The following is a 27,739-nucleotide window of genomic DNA, read 5'->3' as shown; positions in this document are numbered from 1 at the left end:
CTTTCCTGTTAGCTTTATAGAACTTGCTACTTTCTTGCTGAGAGTAAAATTATGCTAGAAGCAGGATACCCCATGTAGGGACGTGGTAGAGCTTTTTAGTACTGCTCCTTTGAAGTGTTTAACTGCCATTGGAGCTCATAGCTAACATCTTCAAGCCTGAATGGCAGCAGTTAAGTTCTGGTACCTGTGTATGTAGGTGTCTAAAGAAACAGAGTGGCTCGAGTATGGATGATCCGGTGATGTTCCTTCTCTATGGCAAAAGGATAAAGCAGATGCACAATGGAGATCTGTGGGCCCTGGAGGGGTGGTAGCGAGAGGTGAGCTGGGTAGAGTGGATGTTCTCTCCACAGAGATGGATTAAGAGGGCAGAGAGTTCTGTCACGGCAGGTTGGCATGAAATTGTCCCTTAATACTTACTGTAGTTCTTGAGAAATCCTCATTGCTCAGAAATGCTCTAATGCATGGCTGGTTACAAAAAACCAACCAGCTAACAGAAATATCTGTCCAATTGCACAGAGTTTCCAGCTGATCTACAATGTGTCATGGAGAGTTATAAAATATGTGATGTTTATGAATTAATTGTAGCCTTTGGAGTATTTCCAGGTTGTTTTCATATATATATGTGTGTGTGTATATGCACTATTTCAACTGAGCTCCTTCGCATCTCTTTACTCCCTGCCTTTCCCACTCCCAGTGTAGCTCTGCCTATTTCTTCCAAGTATCAACTGGTATAAGCTTAAGTTGAATGGAATTTAAAAATGGCCTGAGATGACTAATGCAGCAGGCTGACCAGAACCTGAGTTGAGTTTTTCATCTGGTTTAAACTGAAGAACCTGGCATTGTCACTTCACAGTAATGCAGTGTGCTTGTGAGAGTCGTGCAGTTGTAACCTGGGAAAGTGGGTCGAGAGCTAGTCTCTGCTGTCAAGGAAAGAATGATTTGTATGTTTACTAAAATGCTTGTCCTCAGGTAGTTTTGAAGTGTTTTGAAATGTTGAGGTTGCTCAATATCCATTGTGATAAGTGACTGAAATGAAGTGAAATGGCCAAGATGTCGCAGCAAGCGAGTGACAAAACACAAGTGGGAACCTGGTTTGACTCACGGTGTTGGATGTGAGCTCTGTGTGGCCACGGTCACGAGGCACATGGCTTCTGCAGAGCCCTGCTCTTCTGTGTCTGCCTCACAGCAGGTCAGGAGGGTGAAGGGCTCAGCTTTGGCCTGGTCTGACGTGGCTCTAGTAATTAGCAGGAGGGTTCTTCTAGCTTCCAGGGGAGAAGGTGGCTCTGAGGAAGGGTCGAGCAGGGACCAACCTGTTAGTGCACACTACAAATGCACTTAATGGGCAGCAGGAAATGTAAAGCTATGGTGAGTAGTCTTTTAAAAGGTAGTGCTGCGTGATTCCCAAGGCTGCAGGAGCTTGGTGCTGAGAGGTTGTGGTTAACAGAAAGGAAGTGTTTATGTACAAACACTTGCGTTACCCAGGAACTTCATAAATTGTGGTGGTTTTAAAAGGCCTAATGATGCATCCTGAGATGTTGTAGCTCCCCCGTTAAGGTGTATTCTCTCATCATTTCTCTCCCACATAGCTGCATAGTTTCTGCTTATATTCAGATATTACAGTGTACTGTACACAGGCATTTGATCTCCCCTCCACAAGCAGTTGTGTAAATGAGCATCATTTAGGATTGATACAAGAGGTTTTGGACAAAGTGCATCACGAGGAGCTATGTGTATGTAGTAGTATGTAACAGATGTCCTGGCTTCTGCTGCAATTGAACATTATTCAAAGCCTGCCTGGATTGTACCTTTTTAAAAGGTAAACATTTTCCATGTCTCAATGTAAATGCAGTAATTTTGATCTAGCTTGGAGGCAGAGTATTAAATTTTCATCAGTATATTTGAAAGAGGATTAAACATAAATTGATACAGTGCCTTGTGTTGTTTAAAGGGAAAAACACCAAAATGCCTGTGCTGCAACAAAATGAGGCCTCCTGCCTATCTGGGGAAGATAAGCAAGAATTAGTAACTAATGCAAAGTTTAGGATTTTCTGGCAAACGTTTTGACAAATTGAACCACTGAAAATTAGGATGGTGAATAACTGAATAGCTATCTCTTGTGTGTCTTACAGCATGTAGCAAAAATTTGCTATAGCCCTGTTCCTCTTACTTAACAGAGCTATTTTTGCCTTCAAAAATAAACATGCAGTGATTGGAAATCATTGGTAACAGGTTAATTCAATGATGGCTTGTTCTCACAGCCTGAACTTAGGTAATTACTGCAATGTAAAGTGCAAGTTTAAGTTTAGTCCGAGTAGCTTTCTGTATTAGAAGGTAATAGATTCCCTTTGCTATTTAATAAGCTGCGCTTGGTGATGATAGATGGAAAAGATTAGCCTTAGTATATTAGCAATGTGATGGTTGGGCACAGTTACACTAGGAAGCATCACCACCTCAAGGATGTGCTAACATAAGATTCATTAAGGATTTTAAGGTGTCTGTTCTTGAATGGAAATTTAGAGACCCGCTTTTTCTCAAGACAGCAAGAGGTATTTTACTGCAGAAAGATTGTGTGGCTATTTTTAGCTGTGGGTACTGGTGAGGTAGAACAGAATATTTTTAGAGCTGTGGAAAATGCAGCCACTCGAGCTGGGTTCATTTTTTTTTTACTCTAGTGCTATAGGGTTTTTCCAAAGTAAAGAATAAAATCGGTAGGAACTGGTTTTTATGTATCATTATTATTACTTCTATAGGCAATTAATGTGTTAATTACCTAGATGTGTACACCTTCATATAGGATCTGAAGTGTTTTGGTTCTGTGAATTATAGTATACACTAAACCAGCTTTTGCTCAAAATATTGAGGATTTGTTGCTCACGTGAAACGTTGAACAAAATAACCAGCAAGACATAGTTGGGTCACTCTCACTTAATCGGTACCAATCCCGTGTGCTGTTTGGATCGTTCTGTGAATGAGGTAAGCAGGAAATCATTCAGGAAGCCATGGGGATAGTGAGTTGGTAAAAAGAATAGCTTTGAAGAAGAAACTGTAATGCTTCTGCAACTTTTTAGGCGCTTTAGAGCGTGTTGTGTTAATGTTGGGGGCCTGGAGTGACAATAGGCCTGAGCTTGTGCTGGTTCTTAGTAAGTGTTTGTACATGTTTACGAGAAAATGAGTGTTTTGTTCATTGCCTTTCCCTGGTTTAAGTTGGATGAATGAAGGAGTAGTAAATACTGCTGTCCACCCACCCCCCTTCAGCACTCCCTCAAAAATGGTGAGATTCCGGTGAGGAGTGTGTTTTATACAGCTGCTCTGAAACTATTCTTGTTGACACCCATTTAATTACACAAGTCTGCTTGAAAAGCATTATATTATACTTTCAAAAGCTGCCCTTTCAGATCACTGAATTATTCAGGATTGGTTTTTTAGCAGCAAGGTAAAGCAAGGCTTGAGATTCAGGGTATTGACAAAAACATTACTGTGCCTTTTGTGTTCAAAAAGCAGAAAGAAGCCCATTAGACATGTGTGTGTCGGTACCTTCTTTCTGAGATTGCAAAGGAAATGTAGCCCATAACCAAACCACCTTGGACTAATCCTCCAAGCTCTGGACCATTCAGAGAGTGCTGAGGAAAAAGTTGTAACATTTAATAGTTTATAGTTATGGAAAAATCCCAAATCACCCCCCTTAAACCAATTCCTGGCAGCTTACTTACGAGTGTTCATATTAACTCTGTTGTCCTGGCGAGATTCCAGCTTTATTAGTTGATAAATTCCATTGTAATCTGCTTGGTTTTCAGTTGGAGATCTATTTTTTGCCTTTCTTTTGTTAAATAATAACAGTTGTTTGCAGGGTACAGTTGCGTGTTTTTTGCCATCAAAATGATTTTCTCCTACAAAAGTATGTATTTGCGTGTTTCTGGTTTTAATCATACTCCAGAACTTTAAAAGATGTGTTTGACTTGTCAGGACCTGTTTGGTGTCCTTAAACACAGCAGATACGGCAGATGAATTCATAAAATCTGTTAGCTTTTCAGCGCTCTTAAACGCCAGATTTCTGTGTCTCTTCCTTGAGAAACGTGAAGCCCTTAGAAGCAGAGGTGTTTGTGTAGTCATAGATGAGCTTGGAAGCTTGGTATTTCATAGTTAAGCTGTTACATTGACTCTGCTTAATGTGTTATATTAAAGTTTTCGTGCATCGTTTGTAGGGTAAGTAGATCTAGGAAGAATAGACATGGGTATAAAAAGATTGGGCAAAAACACATGGGAGAAGGTTAGAGAAAACCACACAGTAAAGACATTGCTCATCTCCCTTCCAGAGGCTGCTTGTGGGTTTATTTGCTATATATCTCTCTTTCTCCTTGATAAACTCCAGATGCAAAAGCAAGGATCCCCCGCAACTTGCCTCTTCTGTGTCCCTCGTACCTCCCGGAACACATTCCCCTCCCAGTCTTGCTTTGCAATAGCACACGAGGCAGCCAAAGAAACGAGCCACTTGGTTTTTTCCAAGTATAATCTTTATGAAGCTATTGGTGTTTCCTTGCCATCCTTAACTGACCTCTGCTTGAATTCACGTGCCATTGTTTTGCAAGGGGAGGGTGTGTTTTTACCCCCCTGTCCTTTCCGCAGCCTGGCTGCCAGCGCCGTTGCGGCACGGGGAGCTGAATTCCCTGCAGTGTGGGTGACTGGGAGCTTGTCCTGCTGTGGTGGTGTCAGAGTGGCATCTGCAGCATCCTAGCAGAAAGCTAGAAACTGGAAGTAAAACTTTAACCACCACAGCCCCTGTAAAACTTACCCTGTGCTTTCAGGTGTGGTAGCTGAGTATCAAAGATGATGGAGTGGAGCGTCTCCCTTCTGATGAAAGGCTGAGGGAGCTGGGGCTCTTGAGCTTGGAGGAGACTGAGGGGTGACCTCATTCATGTTACAAATCCATAAAGGGTGGGTGTAAGGAGGCTGGAGCCAGGCTGTTCTCAGTCATGGCCAATGACAGGACAAGGGGCAATGGGGACAAGCTGGAACAGAAGAGGTTCCAAAGAAACACAAGGCAGAACTTGTTCCCTGTTGAGGTGAGGGAGCACTGGCAGGGGCTGCCCAAATGGACTGTGGAGGCTCCTTCTCTGGAGACTGTGTGCCCTACTCTAGGTGGTGCTGCTCTGGCAGGGGGGTTGCACTGGATGAGCTTTCAAGGTCCCTTCTAACCCTTAAGATTCTGTGGTTCATTGCTGTTCCTGGCCTCTGTGTTAAACTGATCTGTTTGTTCTTTGCATGGTTTGTTCTTGCCATTTCTTACTGTTGTGCTGAATGTAAAAATGCAAACGATGTCTTTATAATTAACTGAAATGTGCCTGTTCCTAAAGGTTGGGTTTGCATATGGTAGCTCACACCAATCAATTCAGATTAAGTTTGCTCATTTTGGTGGTTACACGTCCAAGGGGCAGAGCTGGATCCTGATACTAGTTGAAGAGCTTTAACTTTCTTTTAGAGTCATGTAACTTCTTGTCTGTCTTCCTCTGTACTACTCAATCTGTCAAGAGTTTGAAATCCTTTGATTGGCTTTTGGATTATGTTTGCCTAATTAACAAGTTTTTCCTTCTTTGCAACTTGGCCGTGCTCCCGTGGTAATCGCAGTGATTGCTTGTACACAAAAGCAATGTATTGAAAACACAGCATGTGGATATTAATGCTGTTCTACAGCTAGGAGAGCATCAAGCAGCATGTGATGAGGTACATCTCTGATCACTTAGGACCTTTCAGCTCATGGACTTTTGCTTCAGTTACTAAGATAAGTGCGTATGAAGTTATTAGCCAGCATAAGAAACAACTCACACACAAGCTTCATAGAAGTTGGAAAAGACCTGTAAGATCATAGAGTCCAACCCTCACACTGCAAGGCCCATCACTAAACTAAACCATATCCCTCAGTACTACATCTACATGTCTTTTGAATGTCTCCAGGGATGGTGACTCCACCACCTCCCTGGGCAGCCCGTTCCAATGCTTAACAACCCTCTTACTGAAAAAGTTCTTCCTGATGTCCAACCTAAACCTTTCCTGGCACAACATGTGTCCATTTCCTCGTGTTCTATCATTCATTATTGGAGAGATCAACCCCCACCTCACTACAGCTCATCTCCAGGTAGTTGTAGAGACTGATCATGTCTCCTCTCAGCCTCCTTTTCTCTAGACCAACCATCCCCAGCTCTCCTCAGCCGCTCCATTTTTGGTCTAAACTATCAGTGTTAAAACCAACCGACCAACCACTTGGCCACTCCCCTGACCCCAAAGCTTTCCTTCTTGCCTTCTTCATTTTAGGTGGCTTCTAGTTGAGAGTAAGTTCAGTACCTGTTACTGGTAATGCTTATGTTTCTGTGGTATTGTAACTGTTAGGAGTTTGAAGCAGCTACTTGTGTTGCAGGAAGTTTTGATTCAAGCCCAGGTTATTTATTGTCTTGGAAACGTGTTAGAACTATAGCTCATGAGAAGTAGAATGGTGAGAGCTCTCATGTCACCACTGAAGAATATGATTTTTAGTTTTCTGCCATTTCAACATAAAATGCTTCAATTCTGCCAGTGCAAGGGCATGATGAAACTGAATATAAAACCTAGAAACCCCCTTTTCAAGATCACGTATCACTGCTTAGCAAAAATAAGTCTTGTGGTACCACCAGCCAGTAACAAGCAGAGGAAAAGGGCTGAGTTTTGGAACCTTTGCTGTTTTGTTCACGGTTATTTTGCTCCTCCCTTCTTTCTGATGCTTACACAAATCCCTGTTCCCTGCTTGAGTCTTTAAACTGGGATTCTGCAAAACCAAACCAAGCAAAAAGATGAGCACTTGAAAGGGAAAAGATTGCTTGGGAAATTTGGAATTGAGACTTTTTCTTTTGGTAACTTCTGTTTAATTTCTTTGGATAATTAAGTTTTAAATGAGGGTAGCATTAGTTAAATGTTCAGCAGTCTTGTCCTTTAATTAAAGATGTTGAGAGTTCACAACGACTTTCCAGAACTTTTCTAATAAAGTCAAAGCTGACAATTTCTAGGGTAAAGCAAATAATACCTGGGAGGAAAGTAAACCCAACAGATTAAGGCCTCATTGAGCCATGTGAAAATATGAAGTAATACCTTGAATTCATTCAGTTCTGTGGTCTGCAGGACATGAACTTTGCTAATTCATCTTTTGTGGCTTACAGTGTTTAATCCTGATCTTTCAATGCATAACTAAAAATAGGTATAAACCTATATTGAAGACCAAAGATCAGAACAGAGTTTCATTGTTAGTTGTATACATTGTGTTTGTGTTTCCTGCAGTTTCTTCCATTGTGGTGACGTGACTGGCTGTCATCTGAAGCCCTGAGTGTTTCTCATTTGAAGAAATGGAATTGAAAATGTGTTAAAATAAAAATAGATGTTGGATGATGTAGCTCGAGCCTCTAAACGTTTGCTTGAGGCTGCAGGTTGCACCCCAGCCCAGATGGTGCTTTTGGACAGTACAGAACCACTTATTATTGGGGGTTGGGGTGGAGGGAAGGGGAAGTAGATGCAAGGAGAAATACAAAAGGTTATTTTATATCACTTAATGCTTTAAAAAAGATTTACTATTGCTAGTGTTTTCAGAGAAGTTGCTCTTTGGTATGTGTTACCCATCCTTGCCCATCTAGCTTTAAAGCTGCTGATCATGAGCTGTGTGTGGTTGTTGCATATAATGTAATAAACCATACAGACCTTGTGGCATTGTCATACAAGAAAGAGACAAATGTCATTTTGTGAGACTGCTGCTGTTAATATTTACACTAAGTCAATGTCTATTCTATTGTTGGTTCCAACCTACCACATGCTGTTTTTAACTAAATATGTGAAGTATCACCCTGAAGTACTCACTCATCTGTCACTCAAGGATGAGTCAGGAAATGTATTATAGTAAAACAAAGATTGATAAATTTATTGTGTTTAATACCCAGTATAGTTATACAGAACCTTATGAAATTAATAAAAAGTAAGGAAATTGAATGGCAAACTTCTTTACAGCTTTAACTTTGATACCTGTGTTGATGAGGGTGCTGAAGAGTTCGTTGAGAAGAGGCTTCTCTGAGTTTTGAAAAGCCCTTTTCATTGCTGTTGTGTTTGGTTCTGTACTGCAGTGGTGCCTGTAGTCCTGGTGAGGGGATGTGTTTTGGTTATAGTCACTGTTTTGAAGATGTTGAACCTGCCTTTGATTTTCAGCAGGTGCATTAATGCCTAAGTAGTGTTTGTTTTGTCAGGGAGTGTTATGACACAGCTGAAGGACTGTAAAACCAGATTTCGTGCCTGTGTATCTCGTGAGTGGTTTGCATGTTATACATTTGGTACATTTAACTCCATAAAATACCTTACTGAGAGGTGAGAAGTCCCATGTGTTGTGCTCTCAGTCACTCTATATACTCTTACAGGCTAACCCATGATCTTGTGCATTAAAAGAAGTAAAATGTGATTGATGAGAATGCCAAAGAGTTTTGTTTTATTTAATATCAGAGAACATTTAGCATTAAGTTACCATGACTGATAGAAAGTCTTAAGCTGATTTCTCTCAGCTTTGCTGTTATCTGTATCGTTCCTTTATCCTTCACATGCACATAAAGTTTGTTCATTGTGGTTTTATTTACAGGAGGATTTAAATGACAGCTTTCTTGTTGCCTCACAAATTGCTTGCAGGAACAGATGTATGCCATACTATTGGGCTTGCTATAAAAATGTGTGTGTGTGTGTATATATATATGTAGACACTTTACTGAAAGGAGATGGTTGTGTTGATTATTATTTGCTGTTTTTAAAGTGTTGATCTCTTGTTTTTCTTCTAGCATCAGATAATAGTCAGCGATTTCGAGAAACCTGCTTTGCATTTGCACTGACGCCACAACAAGTGCAGCAAATCAGCAGTTCAATGTGAGTGAGTCTGATCAGTAACACAGGGTGGAAGGAAAAAGAAACCTTAAAAAGGAATTAGCTTACCATAGCTTTCATTTTGAAATGGGATCCTAAAAGACACAGGTGTGTGTGTGTAGTGCCTCAGAGAATGCTCTGCTGGGGAATTCTTTTCCCCTTTGTGTGTAAGCTGATGGGGAGGAAAAGGATGAGGAAGAGAGGATTAAATACCACCACAGTCCAGTGATTATTGGGCAGGTTTCTCTTGTACTAAGCTCTGTACAAACACATAACCTGCCTTCCTGCAGCCTTTTCACACCAGCAGTCAGATCCTTTGTCAAGTTCTATGTTTATTTCCTATAAAGATGGTACTCTGTAGCCATCCATCAGAATTTTCTTTATGGTATATAAAAAAGAGAACAGTAGAGATCAGATGAGAATGTAATCGATTTCTTTACCTTGAACACAAAGTGTACCTTTTGGTGAGCCTTGAGTGTGGTGGTTTGACTGACCAGGGCACCAGTGTGGTAGAAACCACATGTACCAGAAAGTGGGGTGTACATACATTGAACAAGCAAACTCTGAGAAAGTATTGATGAACTTGTTGCATAAACAACATGTTTTAACCAGTGTTCTGTTGTTTCCAGGGATATTTCTGGGACCAAATGTGACTTCACAGTACAGGTCCAGCTAAGGTATGGCTTTGTATCACCTATTTTCGATGCTGTTGTGGTTTAAAATATATCAGATGCGTGCTACCCAGCAGGTCAGGCTTTCCTTTATGGAGAAGAGTCTCATCCTGTTGTCCTCCTGAGAAGAGCTTGCTGTTGGCTGCTTTCAGAAGGGCAGACTGAACTGCTGGTCCTTGTTATATGCAGCTTTCCTGAATTTGCTGGTGGCATGTCAGAACACTGCAATTTTTTAGCTACAACCAGCTGATTTTCTTCAGTTAGATTGTATGTATGTTCCCTTCCTTAGCTCCAGTCTGGCAGATCCCAGGTGCCTGGGCCTTCAAAATCTATGTGCAGGGAGGGTTGTTTTCCCAAGCAGAGACCCAAAGTCTGCTTTTCTTTAGGCAACGGGAGGCAAAATGTTGGGAATCGTCAGACCGGGTCTTAACCTGCTGATTATTGTAGAGGTTTTGACAAATGCACTGTCAATTGATGAAATGTATCCCTGTGATTCTGCAGAGGACTGTGAGCAGAGCTGGCTTCAGAGCTCACCCCTGTCAAAAACTGGCTGTCCTGCCTTTCATCCTCCTGATGGTGTCTGCATAGTGAGCTGTTCACTCACCAGACAGAAAGCCATTGCTTTTGTGCCTTGCTTGTTAGGTTACCTTCTGCTCATCAGCCTCTTGGGTGGACTTGGTGTGGGGTCAGATGGACAAAGGGATGAGGAGGGCTTGAGGGAAAACAGGGACTGAAGGTAGTTGCCTCTTTTTGAGAGCAGCAACCTCTGGGGCTCAGCTGTGCTGAATAGCTGTACCCTGATGTGATGGTACATTTGTGTCAATGGGGCAGGTCCCCTGGAAGAAATCCAGTGGAGTTGAGAGGCTCATTTTGGTCTTTTGAATGCCTATTGTCCACAATCTTGGCCTACACACGTTTTTAGGACAAGGAAGGGTGTGTCCTTGGTTTCAGCAGCAAGTAAGCCTGTCTGAGCTTAAGTCAATAAATAAAACTGTCTGAACTGAAGGAAGAGGCTTGACATGGGCATGAGGATAGCATTCGATGCTGTGGCTAAGCAGCTGTCTGCCTTATTGCAGTTGGAGGAGGGACAGTTGAAGAGACTGTCTATTTGTGAAACCCATGTCTTAGATCAAGAGGTCAGGCTGAAGGAGTATTAGGGAATAAATTCAGGTTTTGTAATAGGAACCTAGAAATCTGAATGAGTCAGAGTCAGTCTGAGGAATTCAAGAAGTCAGAGGAGGAACCTACAGCCATCTTGATCCAAACCTGTAATTTTAGGGGGCTTTTCTGCTTAATAATCTGTACAGCTAATTTGAGGACTGTGTTTAGCAAGATTTGTCATAACTCAGTGGGGAAAAAAATCCTTCTAGGAAGGGATGATCTTGAAATCACTTTAGAAGTGAAAGATGATGGAAGCTCTTTTACTTTTAGGTTTTGTTTATCAGAAACCAGTTGTCCACAAGAAGATCACTTCCCACCCAATCTGTGTGTGAAAGTAAATGGGAAACCATGCAGCCTTCCAGTAAGTAAGATGTTATTTTGATATGCATATTTGGATAGTGTTATTTGGAACTGTCTGCCAGAAATTAGCCTGAGAATTTATCCTGACCTTTGTTTTCTCATTTTGGAGCATTTGAATGAAGATGGAGAGATGAATGGGGAAGGTAGTTAAGGGAATTATTTCACAGGAGACCAACCAGTATATTCAGAAGATTTATTTCCAGAAACTGTGATGGTAAATTCTTGTTAGACAAACACCTAGTGAGTGTGTTTTGGAGATCACCTGTGCAGGGAGGAGATCACCACCGACAACGGGGTAAAGAGAAACCTGCCAGTGCAGTGAAGCAGCACACAGGATTAGACTGGACAGCGTTAGCCAGGCAGATTGTACAGCAGTACTGGGGAAAGAGAGATGGCAGAGGTGCTTCTGTGTAAGGAGAAGGGGCTTGTTGAACATCTGATACTTCATTGTCTGATACGTATCTCTCTTTCAATTGAAGCGGAAGTCTGGTTCAGGTGAGACACAGCTATTATTGGGGCAGGGTTGTGGTGATGAAAGGGCAAGAAAGCAGAAGCAGTATTTGTTTTTGGTTTTGGATTTTCTTTTGCTGAGGAGAAAAATACTTTTGATTTCTAGGGCTATCTTCCACCAACCAAAAACGGTGTTGAACCAAAGCGACCTAGCCGACCAATCAACATTACCTCACTCGTCAGATTGTCCACCACGGTACCAAACACAATCGTCGTTTCATGGACTGCAGAAATTGGGAGAGTAAGTAACTTCTGATACATAATGCTGTCTAAAGCTTATTAGTTCCTGCTTTGGCATCTGTTTGAAGGATTTGAAAGATAAGCAAGTTTAATTGTGCAGAAAATGCTTCATGGTTTAGCAGTAGACTGTTCCTTCTTTTGACTGTGTAACTTTAAGCAGATATGACATGCTTTCTGAGATCTGTAGCCCTCACAGTTTTTGATGCTCTTCTCCCTCTTTGTGCCCCTCATCTTTTTGACTCACTGAGGACCCAGATAATAAAATCAAGACATCTTCTAAAACTTCCTTTTTGGTTTAGCTTCAGACATCAAGCTCTCCATGATTTCTAGGGACTTGACAAACCTGATCTTGGCTTCAACTTGTAACCAGCATGTGACATTCAGTACAGAGTGGTCTTTTGTAAGTGCCAATGTGGACACAAAGCATGGCAGCTCAGCAGGGCCCAGGAGATTTCATTTGCCTTTTTACATTTCTGTTCTAAAAACTGTACAACTTCATATTTAAAACTTGGTGGTTTTCTATCTGCTTTGTCTCTGTGGGGAGAATGTCACAATATAAAATTGCTGATGTTCCACTGCACTAATTGAATACAGAATATGCTGCAGAAAGTTACTTCAACAAATTAGGCCCTGAATTAGTGGACTGCTTTCACTGATGGCAAAATACCTGCCAGAGAAGCATTACACAGTCAACATGTACTTGCAGAACGGTGGCTTTGCTATTGCAACCATCCTGTTTTTAGGAGTCCTGAGAATTGCCCTGAGATTAAACCTTGTCCAAGAAGTTTGCCATTGTGCACAGCCCAGGATTCCTGAACCAGTGTGGAAAAATGCTTACAGCCCAGTCGTGCACAGTAGCCAGCTAGAGGGTGGTATTTAATGAGGGATTTCTTGTGGAGTGTGCAACAGTCTCCACTCAGGTTCTAGAATAAACAAGGGCTGAACGTTTTTGTTTTAAAACCTTATTTTGTCTAATGAGAGCTGCAAGTGTCAGAACTAACCCAAACAGGTTCATTTTTAAATGCTTTATGTTGCAGAAGTGCCCAAATGCAAGTTGCTGAACCCTGGTGGTTGCTCTGCCTACAGTGCTGGCTTTCTGCTTAAGAATGCTAATGAGGATTTAGGGAGAAGAGGTGTCACAAGTCTTCCTGGACTCTGAGCTAGTCTCTTGTGAATTAGCCACTTTCTCAGGCTACATAGATACTTCAGTTGTAAAAAGCATCTTAGCTGACTTGGAGCCTGCAATACAAAACTGAAGAGAGTGGCAGATTCTTGGTGTACATCACGAGAATCAGATGCCAGCCAGAACTTCCCCACTCATGGGATGTCATGCTTCCTAAAGGGATTGTTTGAACACCCTGGCAGTTAAATGTGAAGGATCATTTTGTATTTGGATGTGCCTGTGTAGTATAACATTTGAATTCCCCTCCTTCTCTTCCCTTAAGAGTCAGTTGCGTGTCTCAACTGGTGTGCTCTACCTTTCCTGAAGTCACGATTGTGATTTTTACACAATCTGTTTCAAGAGCCTTCTGTACAAGATGCCTTGGGCAAGTTCCTAGCTTTGTAGATTCAAGCTGTCAGTAAATAATTTCACAATGTTAATTAGCATTTTTCTAACTTCTCTACTAATTGAGGCATTAAACAAACAAGTGAGAGCAGTAGTGGTTTTTAACGATGTGAGAAGCCTTTGTTGTAAGAATGAAATATTTAAAGTGTGGTGTTTCTGATGCTGTTTCAATTTGTGTAGTTTCACAGTGAGATCTGCTGCTTCAGATTCTGGTGGCAGCCTAAAGAGAGGATGGTAGATGTCACAATTGTCTGGATACTTTTGTTAGTGGAAGCATCTGTGGCAGTTGCTGGGTGAAGACTTTGTTTTTGTTTGAAGTGTATGAGTGTAGCTACAGGTTTAGTGAATATTGTTTAGGTCAAAAAGTAATTGATGTACCCTAATGTGAGAACATGAATGTTCTCCTTTCCATTTTGAGGGTGGGAGGGGAGATATGACATTTTTAGACAGACAGTTATTACCTGCTGTTGTTAGCAGCTTCCATGAGAAATGAGAGCTTCAGAAATGCCAGGCTGTGGTTAGAAATAAGTTAGTGATGCCAGGAAGAGCACTCTGCCACTCCTGCTCATCCCTCAAGGGAAGGAAGGCTTACCCTGCTTACAGGGGAGCTGGCAGAGTTGATGTTTGGTCTGCATCTGACCTGCTTGTAAGCCAAATGATTTTCTGCAGTGGCCCAAGTGAGCATCCATGACAGGAATAAGGAGTGTGTGCACGGTCTGTTCTGCTGAGACTGAGGCAGGGGGAAGTGACCTTAACCTCTTCCAGAGGGGAAAGACAGGCAGTGGGGAGTGGTGACATCTTGCCCACTCCAGCTAGGTTCACTGAAGTACATCTTGGCCCCATTGGCTCTATAAGTGCTTTACTTCTGTTAGGCTTTGACAGTGAAGTTAGCATTTCATAGACAGTAAGTGCAGAAAGATAAGAAGAGGAAAGTTGAACAGTGCTTCTGAACTGAATAGGGAACACTGCAAATAATGCATCTTTTGAAGAGGCATCACTGCTGATTTTCTTATTTTGAAAGCAAAATGAGGTTTTATTTAAAAGAAAAAAGAAGTTTTGATGCTGCCTGACCTGACAGCTTCCCTTAAATGTGCCAACACAACTGCAGTACCCAACATCCATGTAAAGTTACCCTTCTTCAATGGACCGTAGCCTGTACGTCCCCAGTTAGATGTAAAACTTCCAGAAGTGTCCTGAATGCTGCTTTAATAGCTTGATTTGCAGCTAAATCCAATCTCAGTGAGGCGTGAAGTCACTTTTGTTGCATCTCTTAAAACTCCATCCCTGTGATCTCTCAAAGCACCACTGGCTTTCGCTGCAGACTTTGCCATCCAAGGTCTTGTAACTGCTATAGAAACACAGTGCCCTGGAATCACATAAGCAATTGCATAAGCATTGTATAAAATACAAGCTGCCTTTTGATTAAAAATGGTTTTGACTTGTCTCTTTTGTCCTGTTTCCTAGAACTATTCCATGGCAGTCTATCTGGTAAAGCAGCTGTCCTCGACGGTGTTGCTGCAGAGGTTGCGAGCGAAAGGAATACGGAACCCTGACCATTCTAGAGCACTGAGTATGTCTGATGCACTGCTTGTTTGCAAAGGGAAAACTAGCTTTTGTAAGAGGAGATTTGAAATAGGAGCATACAGACTGAGGTTTGGACTTCCTACAATTCTCCGGGTTTTGAGAATCTGATAGTGGTGTTCTTTGTATTCAGTTCCAAGTCAAAGACTCAGAAGCCTTTGTTTGTACTAGGAGCCAGTCCAGGAACCCTGTTGACACTGTGAAGGGAAAAATGCAAGAGAATCTCTTTCAGTTCAGCCATACTGGCTTTGTTCCTTCAGAGCAGAACAACTGTATTTATATAGTTAACTGGTAATTCAGTACCTCTGGCAAACTGAACTAAATGCCTCGATACTGAACCTTGATGCTGACATGCTGGAGGAAGGTCTCCATCAGCACAGTTACTGTGCCTTTGGCACAGCACTGTGGAGTGAGCTCCTGGAGAGAGAGTGTCCTGTACAATACTCCTCCCAACCCTCTTCCAAATTTAAGTGTGAGGGTTGCCACTTGATTGTTTTCTCTGACAGGTAGATGTTGGTGTAAGTTTATGCAACGGAAATGCAAGCAAAAACTGCTGTGTGCTTCTTGTAGTGGGGAGGGGGTGGAAATATCAACACCTGACAGCTCTTAGTCAGACTCTCTAATGTTCAGATAACGTGTATCATACACAGCACAGGACCTGGTCCAAAGGCTGGAAACCAGCCTGCCAGTAAATGTTCCAAAGCCCAGTGTGTATGGTGCTGGGCATTAGCTTGTGCTAATGCAGTGTCGTGATTTAAATGCACAAAAATGTAGAGAGTTTCCAGTGGCTGCTGCTCTGTGTGTACAAGGTGAGAATGAGGGTGTAGCTCCAGTTGTAGAGCAGGAAGAAGATGGAACTGACTTGTTCATTTAACTAATGACTGCTTATAAATCAATTTTGAGAAGTAAAAGCAGAGGATGGGTAGGGAGGAGGGAACTTCTGTAGTGCTAATATTTCACTGCAATATTGCACTCTGCATTTCCTGTCTCTCAATTTGCTTTTCAGTTGTAAATCACAGGATTGCTTGAGGAGTATTTCAGAGGTTTACAGTGGTGCTGGTCCCTGCGAGAGTTCCTAACACACTTGTTTCATGTGCTTGAAGTGTTCAAGTCAATGTGGCTCATCTTGTCAGTAGATTTTAGATAACTGTCAAGTACAAAGCTGTATGTATAACAAGAGACATCTCTGTGTAAAGAACTTTTCTGGGGATCTTGGTTTGAGATGAGCTTTTCCTGCTGTTCACTTTCTTAAGTCTTGTCAGTAGGATGTTTCTAGGGAGTAAAGGCTGCTTACTGCTGTGTGAGTCTGAAACAATGGTCACTGCTGCTTGCTTCCAGTGGATATGGCACACTGAAAGATTAGCACACAGTTTCAAACTTGTTTTATTTCATTGTCATCCAATTTGTGTTTTAAATCAACTGCAAATGAAACCCTTTCTTCTTTCAAACAACAGTTAAAGAGAAGCTGACTGCGGATCCAGACAGCGAAATAGCAACAACGAGCTTAAGAGTTTCTCTCCTCTGTCCAGTAAGTGGGGTTTTTTTAATTCCTTCAAAACTTGATCAAAAATAGGGCTGTTCTGGGACATGTGTGTGGTAGAGGATAGCTTACGTTTAACTGTGTGTTAGCTTGGTGGAGATAGAATCTGGAGTTGCCTGTCCATGTGCTTAAGCATGTGATACACCTCTGAGAAAATGAGTGTTCCATTAAGCTGAAACTGCTATTAGAAGTTACATGTAAGCATACCTTTAAATCTGTCCCTTGATCATCTGAGTGTGCAGTTTGGGTCCTTGGTTGTGACAAAACCACTGTCACTGGCAAGGCAGGTGAACCTGCAGTTGAAGCATCGAGAGTGTTTGAACTGAAGTTGAGTATATGCGTCTGTACACCTTGGAGTATCTAATAATCTTAGGTTAAAAACAACACAGTGTTTTCTTCAGACGAGGTTTGTTCCAAATTTGAAGTGGAGTTCCAAGGAATATTGAAATGGCAGAGATGTACTGGATCTTGACCTAATGATTGTTCTTTAACCAAATCAGCAGTAGTTTAGACCTGGGTTTATGTTGTCATTGGGAAACTGCACGATATTATGTGCAGTGTTTAAGATCTGTGGGGCTTCGGTCGTTTCAAGTATGATGCACTTTCAGAACTCTTGCTCTCTGTATTGACTGCCAGAGTATCTGTACTGCAGTATAACTTTTTAACCTCTTTTCATGATTAAGGGATCCATCTGTTTCCTGCATTGGCTCAATCTGCTCAACCTTGACACAGAATTTTCGGGTTTGAAATCTAAAAGAGAAAACTGACTTGATTCTTGCAAAATTGGAGCTTATTTCTCAATACATGTAATGAGTTCTTAAACTCTATCAATGCAAAGGTAAACTTTATGGGAGTTTTGCTTTGTGAAGGTGCCAATTGACATTGTGTTACTTCATTAAAAATCATTAAATGCAAATCCTTCAAGCTTAAAACTTTCTCCATGTCAACATTGATGCTAACTAAAGAATAAGACAGAAAACTCATCTGTAAGAAAGATATAGGGATTGCATTTACAAAAGAAAGTCCTCATCTGTAAACTCTGACCCTCTTAATCTGCACTGTTATAAACCTGTGGATTTGTGTCCCATCGAAACTGCTGCAGATCTGGAACACCGAAGGATTTTGGGTCCACACCTGGCAGCTTATTTTGCTCAGCTGTTGCAGCTGATGTTTTTTGTTGTGCCATTAGTACTTTGTTATTCTAGAAAGCACTACATAGTCCTGGTGCTTTTTTTTGGTCATTCTTACAGCAGCATATTCTTACCAAAGTTCTTCTGCAGTGCTTTTAGATGCATTCTTCTCTTGGTTATGATTCAGATGAATCAGTATTAGAGCAGGAATATCCTTTACAATGTTGTTTTTAGGACTGCAGTCTGCTAATACCTGCAGATGTCAAATTCTATTCTCAGAGTTTTATCGGGGTGAAAGTGAAAAAGGAATCACATGTTAGGATGCAGCTCTTCAGAAATCCTCCCTTTGTCAGTATTCCCACTTCAAAACGTGCTGTTTTCTGACAGGCACACAAACCCGAGTCTTCAGCAGATTATTTAGAGTGTATTTGCTCTCTGTTTCATTTTAGTAACATCTGCACAATACACACACTTGCTTTTTTTTCCCCATTAAGTTCCTCATTCAGTGCTGTCTGATTTCACTACAGCTCTGGAATAATCTTACCATTGCAAAGGCTGGTTGGGAGCAAGGCTGCACCTTTCGACCTGTCCTATGACTAGAAAGGTGATTTGCCTGATTCAGACTGCCCTCAAACATCAGTGTGATTTGATTTATAGCCCACACTTGGTAACTTCAAAGTGTTTGACTCCGGGAGAATTTCTTGGTGAATATTTTGTGCTTATTTTCAAGTGCTTGAGTGCAAAAGGTATGTTTTTGAATGCACACATAGAAAATGCTGATTTGGCCTCCAACAGCAGAACTGGAACTTAAGGACTGATGCATCTTCAGCTCTGTTAATGTGAGGGGGCTGTTTGCCCAAGTCATTTGTCATGGGTGTGATTCTCCTGTGTATAGTTCCATGAAGTAAATGGATTCGCATATCTGGATGGGGGTGGCAAGTTTAGACTTTATAACCTTTATTTTGACCTAAAAAAAAAACCCCAAAGAAGTGCAGAGCAAGGCATCTTCCTCTGAATTTGTTTTGGATTGCTGCTGAGCTTTTTTTAGCACAGGAGCCTGCTCTCCCTCCGAGACCGTGGAGTGGGGAGAAAAAGCTGTCCTTAACTATTGGCTGAATCTCTCCAAGATGCAGCAGGCAAATGGGCTGGACACAGCCTGTATTTCAGGAAGACACTTGAATTCATGTTCTTTTTTTCACCTTGTAATAAAAACAAATGAACCCACAGGCTCTGCAGGCATATCAAATATTGAACTGAACAGCAAATCCAAATCCAGCATTTTCATGGTTGGTTTTGCACCTTTGTTTACAAGTCTTTAATTCCTGGTTTGGGTGGATCTTTTACATGGAAAGATAGCAATGTTTTGTATGCTTGTGAAAGAAATGAGTGCACTATCTCCTTGGCTGCTGACAGGCAGAAATCAAAGCAGTGGTAGTGCTGAGAAACACAGTTTTCCAAAAGTTGGGATGCATCCCTTCTTTTGTGACCTTTCCTTTTGTCAGTCCTGACATAGCTTGGCCAGCATGGCAGGGCTGAGCCAGGAGGTTCAATGCCAAACATGGGAAAGGAGAAATCCACTTGTTAACAGTGATTCTGTCTGCCTGTGTGTGGCTTTGGTTCAATCTGACTGCTGCTTACGAATTAAGAGATGAAGCTTTTACCCCAAAATGTTGACAATGTTTCTGGTTTAAATCTGTTTCTTTACTGAGGAGAACAAGTATTTATGTTCTTCCTGCTGCATCTGTCTTTGATCTTCCTTATTTTTATTATGCATCACATAGAAGCATCCAGGTTTATCTCTGGTACCTTTAGTCTTGATCCTTGCCGGGCTAGGAAACTCTTAGTGTGCCCAAAAGACAAATGAGTCATTGATCTACCATCTGGGAGATAAGGATTCATAACAGGCATGGTTCATAGTGCCTGGCTTTGTTGGGGGTTGATTATATGACAGAAATAATGTGCTTGGTCATGGATTTTGGGGGAAGGGGTGCCAAACACATGGCACATACAGCCCCTCCTGCTGCCTGAGCTCCCCACCAGCCTTACTGCAGACTCCACAGGGAGCTCTCAGCTCCCCTCCCATCTGGTGTGCTGGGTTTTGTGACAGTGAGGGAGAGCCAGAGGGAAGGAAAAGCAGCAACATCCTGCAGCCTGGCTGGATTTGCTGGGAATGGGGTGGGGGGATTTCTGGGTATGGGGGATGCAAAACAAACAAAAAAGGCATCATGGAGGAAGTAGTGGACTGTGAGTAGAGCCTTTGTTCTTGACATTGTTTTTAGTTTTCTGATGTTGTGAGGTGGAGTGCCATCCTGTGGCACCCATCTTGTACTGCTCAGAGTCGGTGTGCGTGACCACAGCCCTGCTAAAAACAGTTCCTCCTACTGTACGCTGCCTGAGTTGGCTGAAGGCTCTCAGATGAAGTCATTGTGCATGTTTTAGTCAAATGTATCACTTCAAGATACTCAGTGGAAATAGTTCATCATAAATAATTGTTTTGTTGGGCTTTTTTAATGTGGGAAAAGTCTTGTTTAGACATCCCTACTTTTTACCTTCAGTATGGTCAGTTAAAGCCCCTCCTAAACTGCAGCTTAAGCACTTTCCTAGAAAACAGCTGCTTTGCTTTTTTGAGGAGAGGAAACTTCTTTGATTTCAGATTAATATGGAATGTCTTTGACTGTCTAATAAATTGTGCATCCAATGTAACTGTACATGAATGTTTCATGGTCTGGATTAGCCCTGATTTGTCTCATCTAAACTGAGCTATTCCTACTCCACAGTTAGCCAAAACACTCCCTGTATGTAGCACTTCTGTGTTACCTGCTCAGCTTGAACACTCAACTGTGCCTTTTGTATTGAACTTATGGAAGCTTTGTGCTGGCCAGCAAAACCTCACTGCCCTGGCCTTTCTACAGACTTCAAGGAATGGATGGGCCCCATCTGAAAGGGCACTTTAGGACTCATTTTCTTCTGTCTCATCTGTTAACGTTTGCAGACCCTTGGTCATGTTGAAAAGGGCAGGATGATACTACATGGGGCAGTTTCAGGTTAGCTCACAGCTGTGTATGTAGCAGCAGTGTTTATCACAGCAGGAAGAGTATAGAATAGTTAGTAGTTACCAGGTCTCACTGACTTTGTGAGTAATCACTTCCTGACAGTTCTTTAGAGAAAGCAGTGAAAATGATGGAGTTAGAGAAGCACATCAGGAAGTGATCCATAATCCTGCAGGTGCATTTTCGATGTGCTTGCTTCTGTGTCCTTAAACAAGGAGCTTTGGTAGTGCCCCACTGACTGAGAGATGGGCAGCAGCTTGAATACACACTAACTGTGAGGAGATAGGAGAGGACTGACCCATGGTCATCAGCTTTTAAAATATTAATGAAGAAGGATTCTTTCTCTGGGGTTTGCCCAGGACACTGGTATGTTACAGGTGCTCAGAGGGCTCTGTGTTTTGTTAGAGGAATATGGAAGGAGGTAGTTTTTGGTTTCTTTGATCAGATGTAGTTAAAAGTGGGACTTTTCTAGTGACATAAACCTACAGGATGGGGAGAGCAGTATATGTGCTGTACATTTTAGTCAAAACTCTTGATTCTGGACTAAAACTGACCCTGACTCTTGTCTCTTTTTCAGACAGAAAAGCCCTGTTTGTTAATTCAACACCAAGATGATGTTTTGTTGTTGTTTTTTTCCTTAAAGCTTGGTAAAATGCGGCTGACTATACCGTGTAGAGCCCTGACTTGTTCACACCTGCAGTGTTTTGATGCCACTCTGTATATTCAAATGAACGAAAAGAAACCAACCTGGGTTTGCCCTGTGTGTGACAAGAAGGCTCCCTACGAGCATCTCATTATTGATGGGTAAGTAAAACTGCAATCAAAGTGAAGTACCTTACACTCTGCTTACTGTTCTTGTGCTGCACAGAACACAGTGCTCTGAAATCTCCGCCTGTGACTTGTTCTAAGTCACCATGTTGTTACCTGTTGTTGGTGAAGAATTACTAGCCAGGTACCTTTGTATTTAGTGTCCTGGAAGAGTTCTGGATATTGAACTGTTAGAGTTAATAGTAATGACAGGAATTCCTTCCAGTCCCAGGTAGATTTTTGAGCTGCTCTACCTAAAGCAGCTGTGGCTTTGTTGGTTTTTTTCCAACATTCCATAGTGCTGGATCCAGCACGTGTTGCCATTTCATTTAGTAGAGCAACTGCACACATTTGACATAGTTGATAGCACACATTCATGTTAAATAAATGCTGCCACCTCCCTCAATGCATGTACAATTCCACGTGCAATTTCACACTTGGGGAGTTGCCATGTATAGTAAGTGGCATAGAGATTGATTCCCTGATACTGCCTACCTGCAAAACCTACCTGCAGGTACTGCCTGCTCGCATTTTAGTTCTTCAGATAGGAATGTTCTTTCCAAAGTGTGATAAGAGAACAAGTAGTCTTCTGAGAAGACTCTCAGAAGATTTTACTCAAATAAAACCCCATCAAAGACCAGTCAACCAACCAAAAAAAAGCCAAACCAAACTAACCCCCTCCAAAGCAAAACTAAACAAACAGAGCCCCAGAAAACCTCCTCTTTGAGTCTTTTTTAGTGAGGATGTGCTTCGTTTTGGTGACCTGCCAGTGAAGTGTAGGATTGCTCAGACTCCACTTTAAGGCCTTGCAGAAAGCTCTTGAGACATTTGGGGCTTGCACAGGTTGCTTTGGAGTCTTTGACCCTGAGATTTACAGGTCCTCTGCTTTGGATCAAAGGACTGTGGGGTTCCTTCTAGATGTCAGCCTGAAGTAGTAACCATTAAGAGTAGTAATGATTAAAATGACTCATTTACCTTATTTCTTCTTAGGTTGCCAGGTTACCATGTTGAAGATCAGGTGATATAGCATCCCAAAGAGAAGGTTATTTCTAGATGTTTCATTCTGGGCGTGAGCTTTCTCAATAATTAAAGCTCTTTCCTGCACAGAACCACATGGATAGTTTTGGTCAGTTCTCACTGGGAGTGATGTGGTGCCAGGATCCTGTAAGTTTTAGGAGATGCGTCTGGGAGAAGAGACTGCAAGCTTAGATTCTCACACACAGCTTTTGTTAGGAAGTTTTTCCTTAGATTTGAGGAAATACTAGCCCTTAAATACTCAGCTAGAGGGACTCCATTGAGCTGTGTGCTTCCTCAGTTAAATATTGTCAAATACTGGTAAGAAGGTGATTTTTTTTCTTAATGCTAATCCACATCCTTCCTTCCTTTTGGGAAATGGAGGGTTCTGAATCTCTGCAGGATTCCTCTCTTTCTCCTTTTAAATGAATGTGCAGGTTTTTATTTTCATAGAATCACAGCATGGTGGGGGTTGGAAGGGACCTTTAGAGCTCATCCAGTCCAACCCCCTGCAGAAGCAGGGTCACCTAGATTGGGTCACACAGGAACGTGTCCAGGCAGGTCTTGAAGACCTCCAAGGAAGGAGCCTCCACACCCTCTCTGGGCACCCTGTGCCACTGCATGATCTTAGATAATATTTTAAATTTTTCAATAGCTTCTCTTTCTGAAGGAAGCAGATGAGAGAAGGGTGGAACAATGAAAGCTTTGGACTCTTTTTGAACACCGATTCAAACTTGCACCGGCTTGTAAAGGTACTGGAGGGAGGAAAAAGCAACTGAGCTCTTTTTGAGGGCTGATGTTCAGTGGTTTTGATTAACAGGTTATTCATGGAAATCCTGAAGTATTGTACAGACTGTGATGAAATTCAGTTTAAGGAGGATGGCTCATGGGCTCCCATGAGGTCGAAGAAGGAAGTACAGGAAGTAACTGCATCTTACAACGGAGTCGATGGTAAGTCATGTTTTGAGCTGTTTGGGCTGAATGTCCTACTGTTGAGCTGTTGAGTGGCAGCGTTGCTCATGTTTGCATGTATGTTTGTAGCTTTCAATGATAATTTGTGGGAAGGATTATCTGAGTACCACCTGTCTGGGGATGGTGGTAGTTTTAAGTTATCGTCACCGTGATTTCATGGTCTCTTATTCCAGGTTGTAAGCTTTATTTAGGAAGGCACAGACTAAGTTGTGATGTTATGCTGCTGCTGATGAATAAGCTACAGCTTATAATATTGACTTACTTTATATAGGATGCATAAGCTCTTCCTTGGAACACCAGGTGTCTTCTCACCAACAGTCAAATAAGAACAAGAAAGTAGAAGTGATTGATTTAACCATTGATAGCTCATCAGATGAAGAGGAGGAAGAACCACCTGCAAAGAGAAGCTGTCCTTCCATATCTCCAGCATCCCCATTGAACAATAAAGGGTGAGCATGAAGCATGCTGGTCAGTGCAGAGAGAATGGACTCACGATGGAGAGTAGTGACCAGTTCCAAAAGAAATTGCATCTAGAAGGTTCTGTCTTTGGATTGTATACTGATTTAGTAGTTTGTAGCGAATGGAATTGGTCTTGGGTCTGAAATAACAACTTTGAGTTCAGTGTGTGACGTGGTACAGGTTTTTTATGGTATTTGTACTCATATTTGTGTTGGGCCATAGAAGTATGGGGGTTTTGTTTCAGTTTGGAAATGTTTTTTCTTCCAAAGGGAAATACAAAAGCAGCAACAAACTGAGAGAGGAATGAGAAGCGTGGGTGTGCTATGGGAGTGTGGGGGGTTTGCTGGTGATTACTGCCAGCAGCATAGTAATAAAGAATGCCAGAATAACCTGATTGCACCCAAATAGCCAAGCTGGTAATAGCACCTTGTTTGCATTAACATGTAGGGATGAAAACTGAGACTAAACCAAAGAGATCCTGTTGTTGAACTGATTGCTGCTCCAGCAATTTCAATGACTGAGTGATCAGTTAATACTCCTCAGGACCTCTTTGGCTATCTTCTTTTGCTAATTACCTTGCAGAGTGTAAGTGTCGTGTTGTTATGCAGATTTGTACTTATTTTGGGGAGTTCAGCATACCTTTAGCCTTGTCCTGACTTAGGGTTATTTTAGCAGAGATCCCAATACCATTTGTAGTGAGTGTCATCAGTTTCTGCTGTTTGAGCCTATGAGCTTTCCTTTGCTTTTATTTCTCTAGACTGCAGCTGTTTGGGTTGTAGTCTGTCCTCAACTGAATTAACTGTTCTGACAAAATGTCATTGTGAGAAGAAAGCCTGGGGTGGTGTGATGTTAATGCCTCTTCCCTCCATCCCCCTCCACTCCTTTCTAGCCCTTGCAAGACTCATTGAGGTGCTGTAGTGTTGTGATGCTTTCTAGTGAAGCTTTGACATTTAGTGGGGGAGTTGTGCTCTTGTCATAAAGTTCACAATGCATACTGAGAGGCTGTGTTCAATTTGAGAATAGGCTGTCCCTATGTGGGAAAGCAATAGAAATCTTTAAATGCTGTTCTTCTAGCATTGAAGCCAAGACTTGTAACAAGCTTTTGTTTCTTCCAGTATCTTAAATTTACCCCATCAAGCATCTCCTGTGTCAAGAACACCAAGCCTTCCTGCTGTTGACACCAGCTACATCAATCCATCACTTATCCAGGACTATAGGCATCCATTCCATATGACACCTATGCCTTATGACTTGCAAGGTGAGCTTCTGACTGATGGCTGTAAGTACAGTTCTCCAGGCAATAGTAACTATTGTTAAAGGATTTAAACACACAGTTGTTTGACAACCCAGTACTGCAAAGGATTGTTTTATGTCCACAGTGCATCAATGTGTGACATTTTAAAAAAGCAACCAAAATGAAGGTGAATATGTTTAAGATTTAAAAGGTTAGTGCTTTGCAAGCTCCAGCAGCAAAGAGGATGTGAAGTGTCAGCAGTATTAGGCTGGGTTTACTTCAGAATAAATGGTGGGAAAATGGGGAGGTGCTTTCTTGCTTTGAGAAGCTGAATTCTTGTCTTTGGTTCTTTACAGGTTTAGATTTCTTCCCTTTCCTGTCAGGAGACAATCAGGTAAGTCAAGGAAAATCAAATCATATGGCAGATAAAGTTTTCTGAGCAGTACTTGCTGGCATGGATGTATAGACGAGGAAGGAGCAGATGTCTGGTGTAGATGCAGGCAGGCTGAAGCTTTGTTTTATACACACACAAACTGTGACCAAACATAAGCTTTGTCTAAATGGGGGTGTGGGATGAGGCATAACAAAAGAGAAACATTTCATTTTCGAAAGGTTAAGCTCAATCAGTTCCTGTTGTAGTATGGAGTGACTCTTGTCTATAGCTGAAGGTCCACCAGCCACCTCCTTAGTCCTTCACATCTGAGGTCTGACTTTGGCCATCTGACAGTGCTGGGCCCTACTACTGGGACACTTGACAGTCTTTTATGCAACTTGGGGGCATCTCTTTGTTTTTTGTGAGGCTGTGTGCCTGTTGGTACCATTTTGCCACCATTCTGTTAAGTGCTTACCTAAATGGGCCGGATTGGTTCTGAACTCCTCCAGTTTTGGGAACTAAGCAGGTCGTTCTCAGAAGGACTCTGGCTTGTCAAGTTCTCCCACTTGATCACATTCTGTGCCTCCAAGAAAAGAAGGGGTGGCTCAGCTGCCCTTTGTCCCTTCGTGTCTGTTCTGTAGTCTCAAGTAGAACTGCACTAAGTGTAGAGGGATGTTTCTCTGGCATAATTAAGACAAGAGCCCGCGCTGTGGAATTTAGATTCAGAAAACCTCTCTTTGATATTCGGTAAAACACAGATCTGAGAATTCTGCTGAAACAAGTAGTACAGAGGGCTGATGCTGCACTGTGCCACAGTTATACCAGTGCAGGAATGTTGGGGAACAAGGCTGAATAGCCTGCATGTGTTTCCTCGTAGTGGCAAGAAACGTTGAGAGCTAAACCACCCTGCAGAGAGATGGTATTTAAAGTCTGATTCTTGATAGCTGAAGCCTTTGCCTTTCAGGGGCTGCCCAGCAGAGAGAATAACTTGGGACAGCCCTCGCTGCTGTCTGATGGCACAAAGTGTGCTAGTTCTAAATGCATTTTTCCCAGCAGTGTGCTTTCCTCCACTGGCAGCGCTTGGCACACAGTGTCACCAGCTGGGGTTGGTCTGTGGCTCCTGGGTGCAGGAGAGGGATGGCAAAATGTTTCTTTGAATTTTGGGGGATTTTTCCACCAAGGAATTTTTTTAAGAGGTAAAAGAGTGCTGCACCATTTTGTAGTACTGTTGTCTTTCTAGTGTTTGCTCTTACTCATACTGGTATTTCCAGTTTTGGCTTCAGAAATCAGGGGCTGCAGAGGTAAAAGCTCATGGCATTGGTCCACTTACCTTACAGAAAGGTTGAGTAGACAGGCTGGTGTGAAATCCAGAAGCTGTCAGAGCTTTTAGCTTACAAATACCTTCTTTTGTGCTGGTCTGAATCAAAACTGTGGTGTCTGAAATGTAACCTGACCATGTTGTTTTTCCCCCCAGCATTACAACACATCCCTTCTTGCCGCAGCAGCCGCGGCGGTTTCCGCATCAGATGATCAAGAACTCTTACACTCTCGTTTTTTCCCATACACTTCATCTCAGATGTTTCTCGATCAGCTAAATGCAGGAGGAAGCAGTTCTCTGCCAGCCACAAATGGTAGCAATAGTGGCAGTAACAGCAGTCTTGTTTCCTCCAACAGCCTGCGAGAGAATCATGGTCATCCAGTTGCAAGTAGGAGCAGCACGGACACGGCGTCAATCTTTGGTATCATACCAGACATTATTTCATTGGACTGATCTTTTGTTTTTTCTTTGTTGGAGTAAATGAACTTGTCAGAGGAAATCTTTGTGCTTGGTTTTACTTTATGTTAGAAACATAAGACAAGTTTTTTTTTCCTTTTTTAGGGGAAAAAAAATTGACGTGTACAGAGAACAAAAGTCTATTTTCAGTTTTACTTTTGTATATAAACCTAAGATGGCCTCACTGGTAAAAAGAAGAAAAAAAACCACAAAACAAGAAAAAATTAACAAAAAACAAGAAGCTTCAGTTCGTTTTTATGGATGCTGAAGATTTTACACACCTGTGCATTTGTCATGTTGAGTTACTTTCTTTTTGCCCGTAGTCTGGACGCACACGGCATTATTTTCTCCACGGTAACGTAAACAGGAAAGGAGCTGAACTTTTGAAG

General features: G+C 42.0%; 1 protein-coding gene across 3 annotated transcripts in view; it reads left to right on the top strand.

Moving 5' to 3' along the window:
• Positions 1–27,393, top strand: part of PIAS1 (protein inhibitor of activated STAT 1) — a 59,530-nt gene extending 32,137 nt beyond the window's left edge. For 2 of the 3 annotated variants that reach the window (XM_062000172.1, XM_062000173.1), the window contains exons 3-14: positions 8,826–8,910; positions 9,537–9,584; positions 11,010–11,100; positions 11,716–11,850; positions 14,881–14,986; positions 16,452–16,525; positions 21,361–21,521; positions 23,359–23,489; positions 23,782–23,959; positions 25,085–25,227; positions 25,560–25,597; positions 27,051–27,393. In XM_062000172.1, the coding sequence (XP_061856156.1) occupies positions 8,826–8,910; positions 9,537–9,584; positions 11,010–11,100; positions 11,716–11,850; positions 14,881–14,986; positions 16,452–16,525; positions 21,361–21,521; positions 23,359–23,489; positions 23,782–23,959; positions 25,085–25,227; positions 25,560–25,597; positions 27,051–27,347 (1,487 nt within the window). In that variant the 3' untranslated portion in view covers positions 27,348–27,393. The remainder of the gene's footprint in view (positions 1–8,825; positions 8,911–9,536; positions 9,585–11,009; positions 11,101–11,715; positions 11,851–14,880; positions 14,987–16,451; positions 16,526–21,360; positions 21,522–23,358; positions 23,490–23,781; positions 23,960–25,084; positions 25,228–25,559; positions 25,598–27,050) is intronic. The other variant, XM_062000174.1, reaches the window with a different exon arrangement.
• The last annotated feature ends 346 nt before the right edge of the window (positions 27,394–27,739 follow it).

This window comes from Colius striatus, chromosome 7, assembly GCF_028858725.1.
Source record: "Colius striatus isolate bColStr4 chromosome 7, bColStr4.1.hap1, whole genome shotgun sequence".
Taxonomy (NCBI): Eukaryota; Metazoa; Chordata; class Aves; order Coliiformes; family Coliidae; genus Colius; species Colius striatus.
Note: the sequence above shows the minus strand (reverse complement) of the source record. Positions and strands in the feature narration are given on the sequence as shown.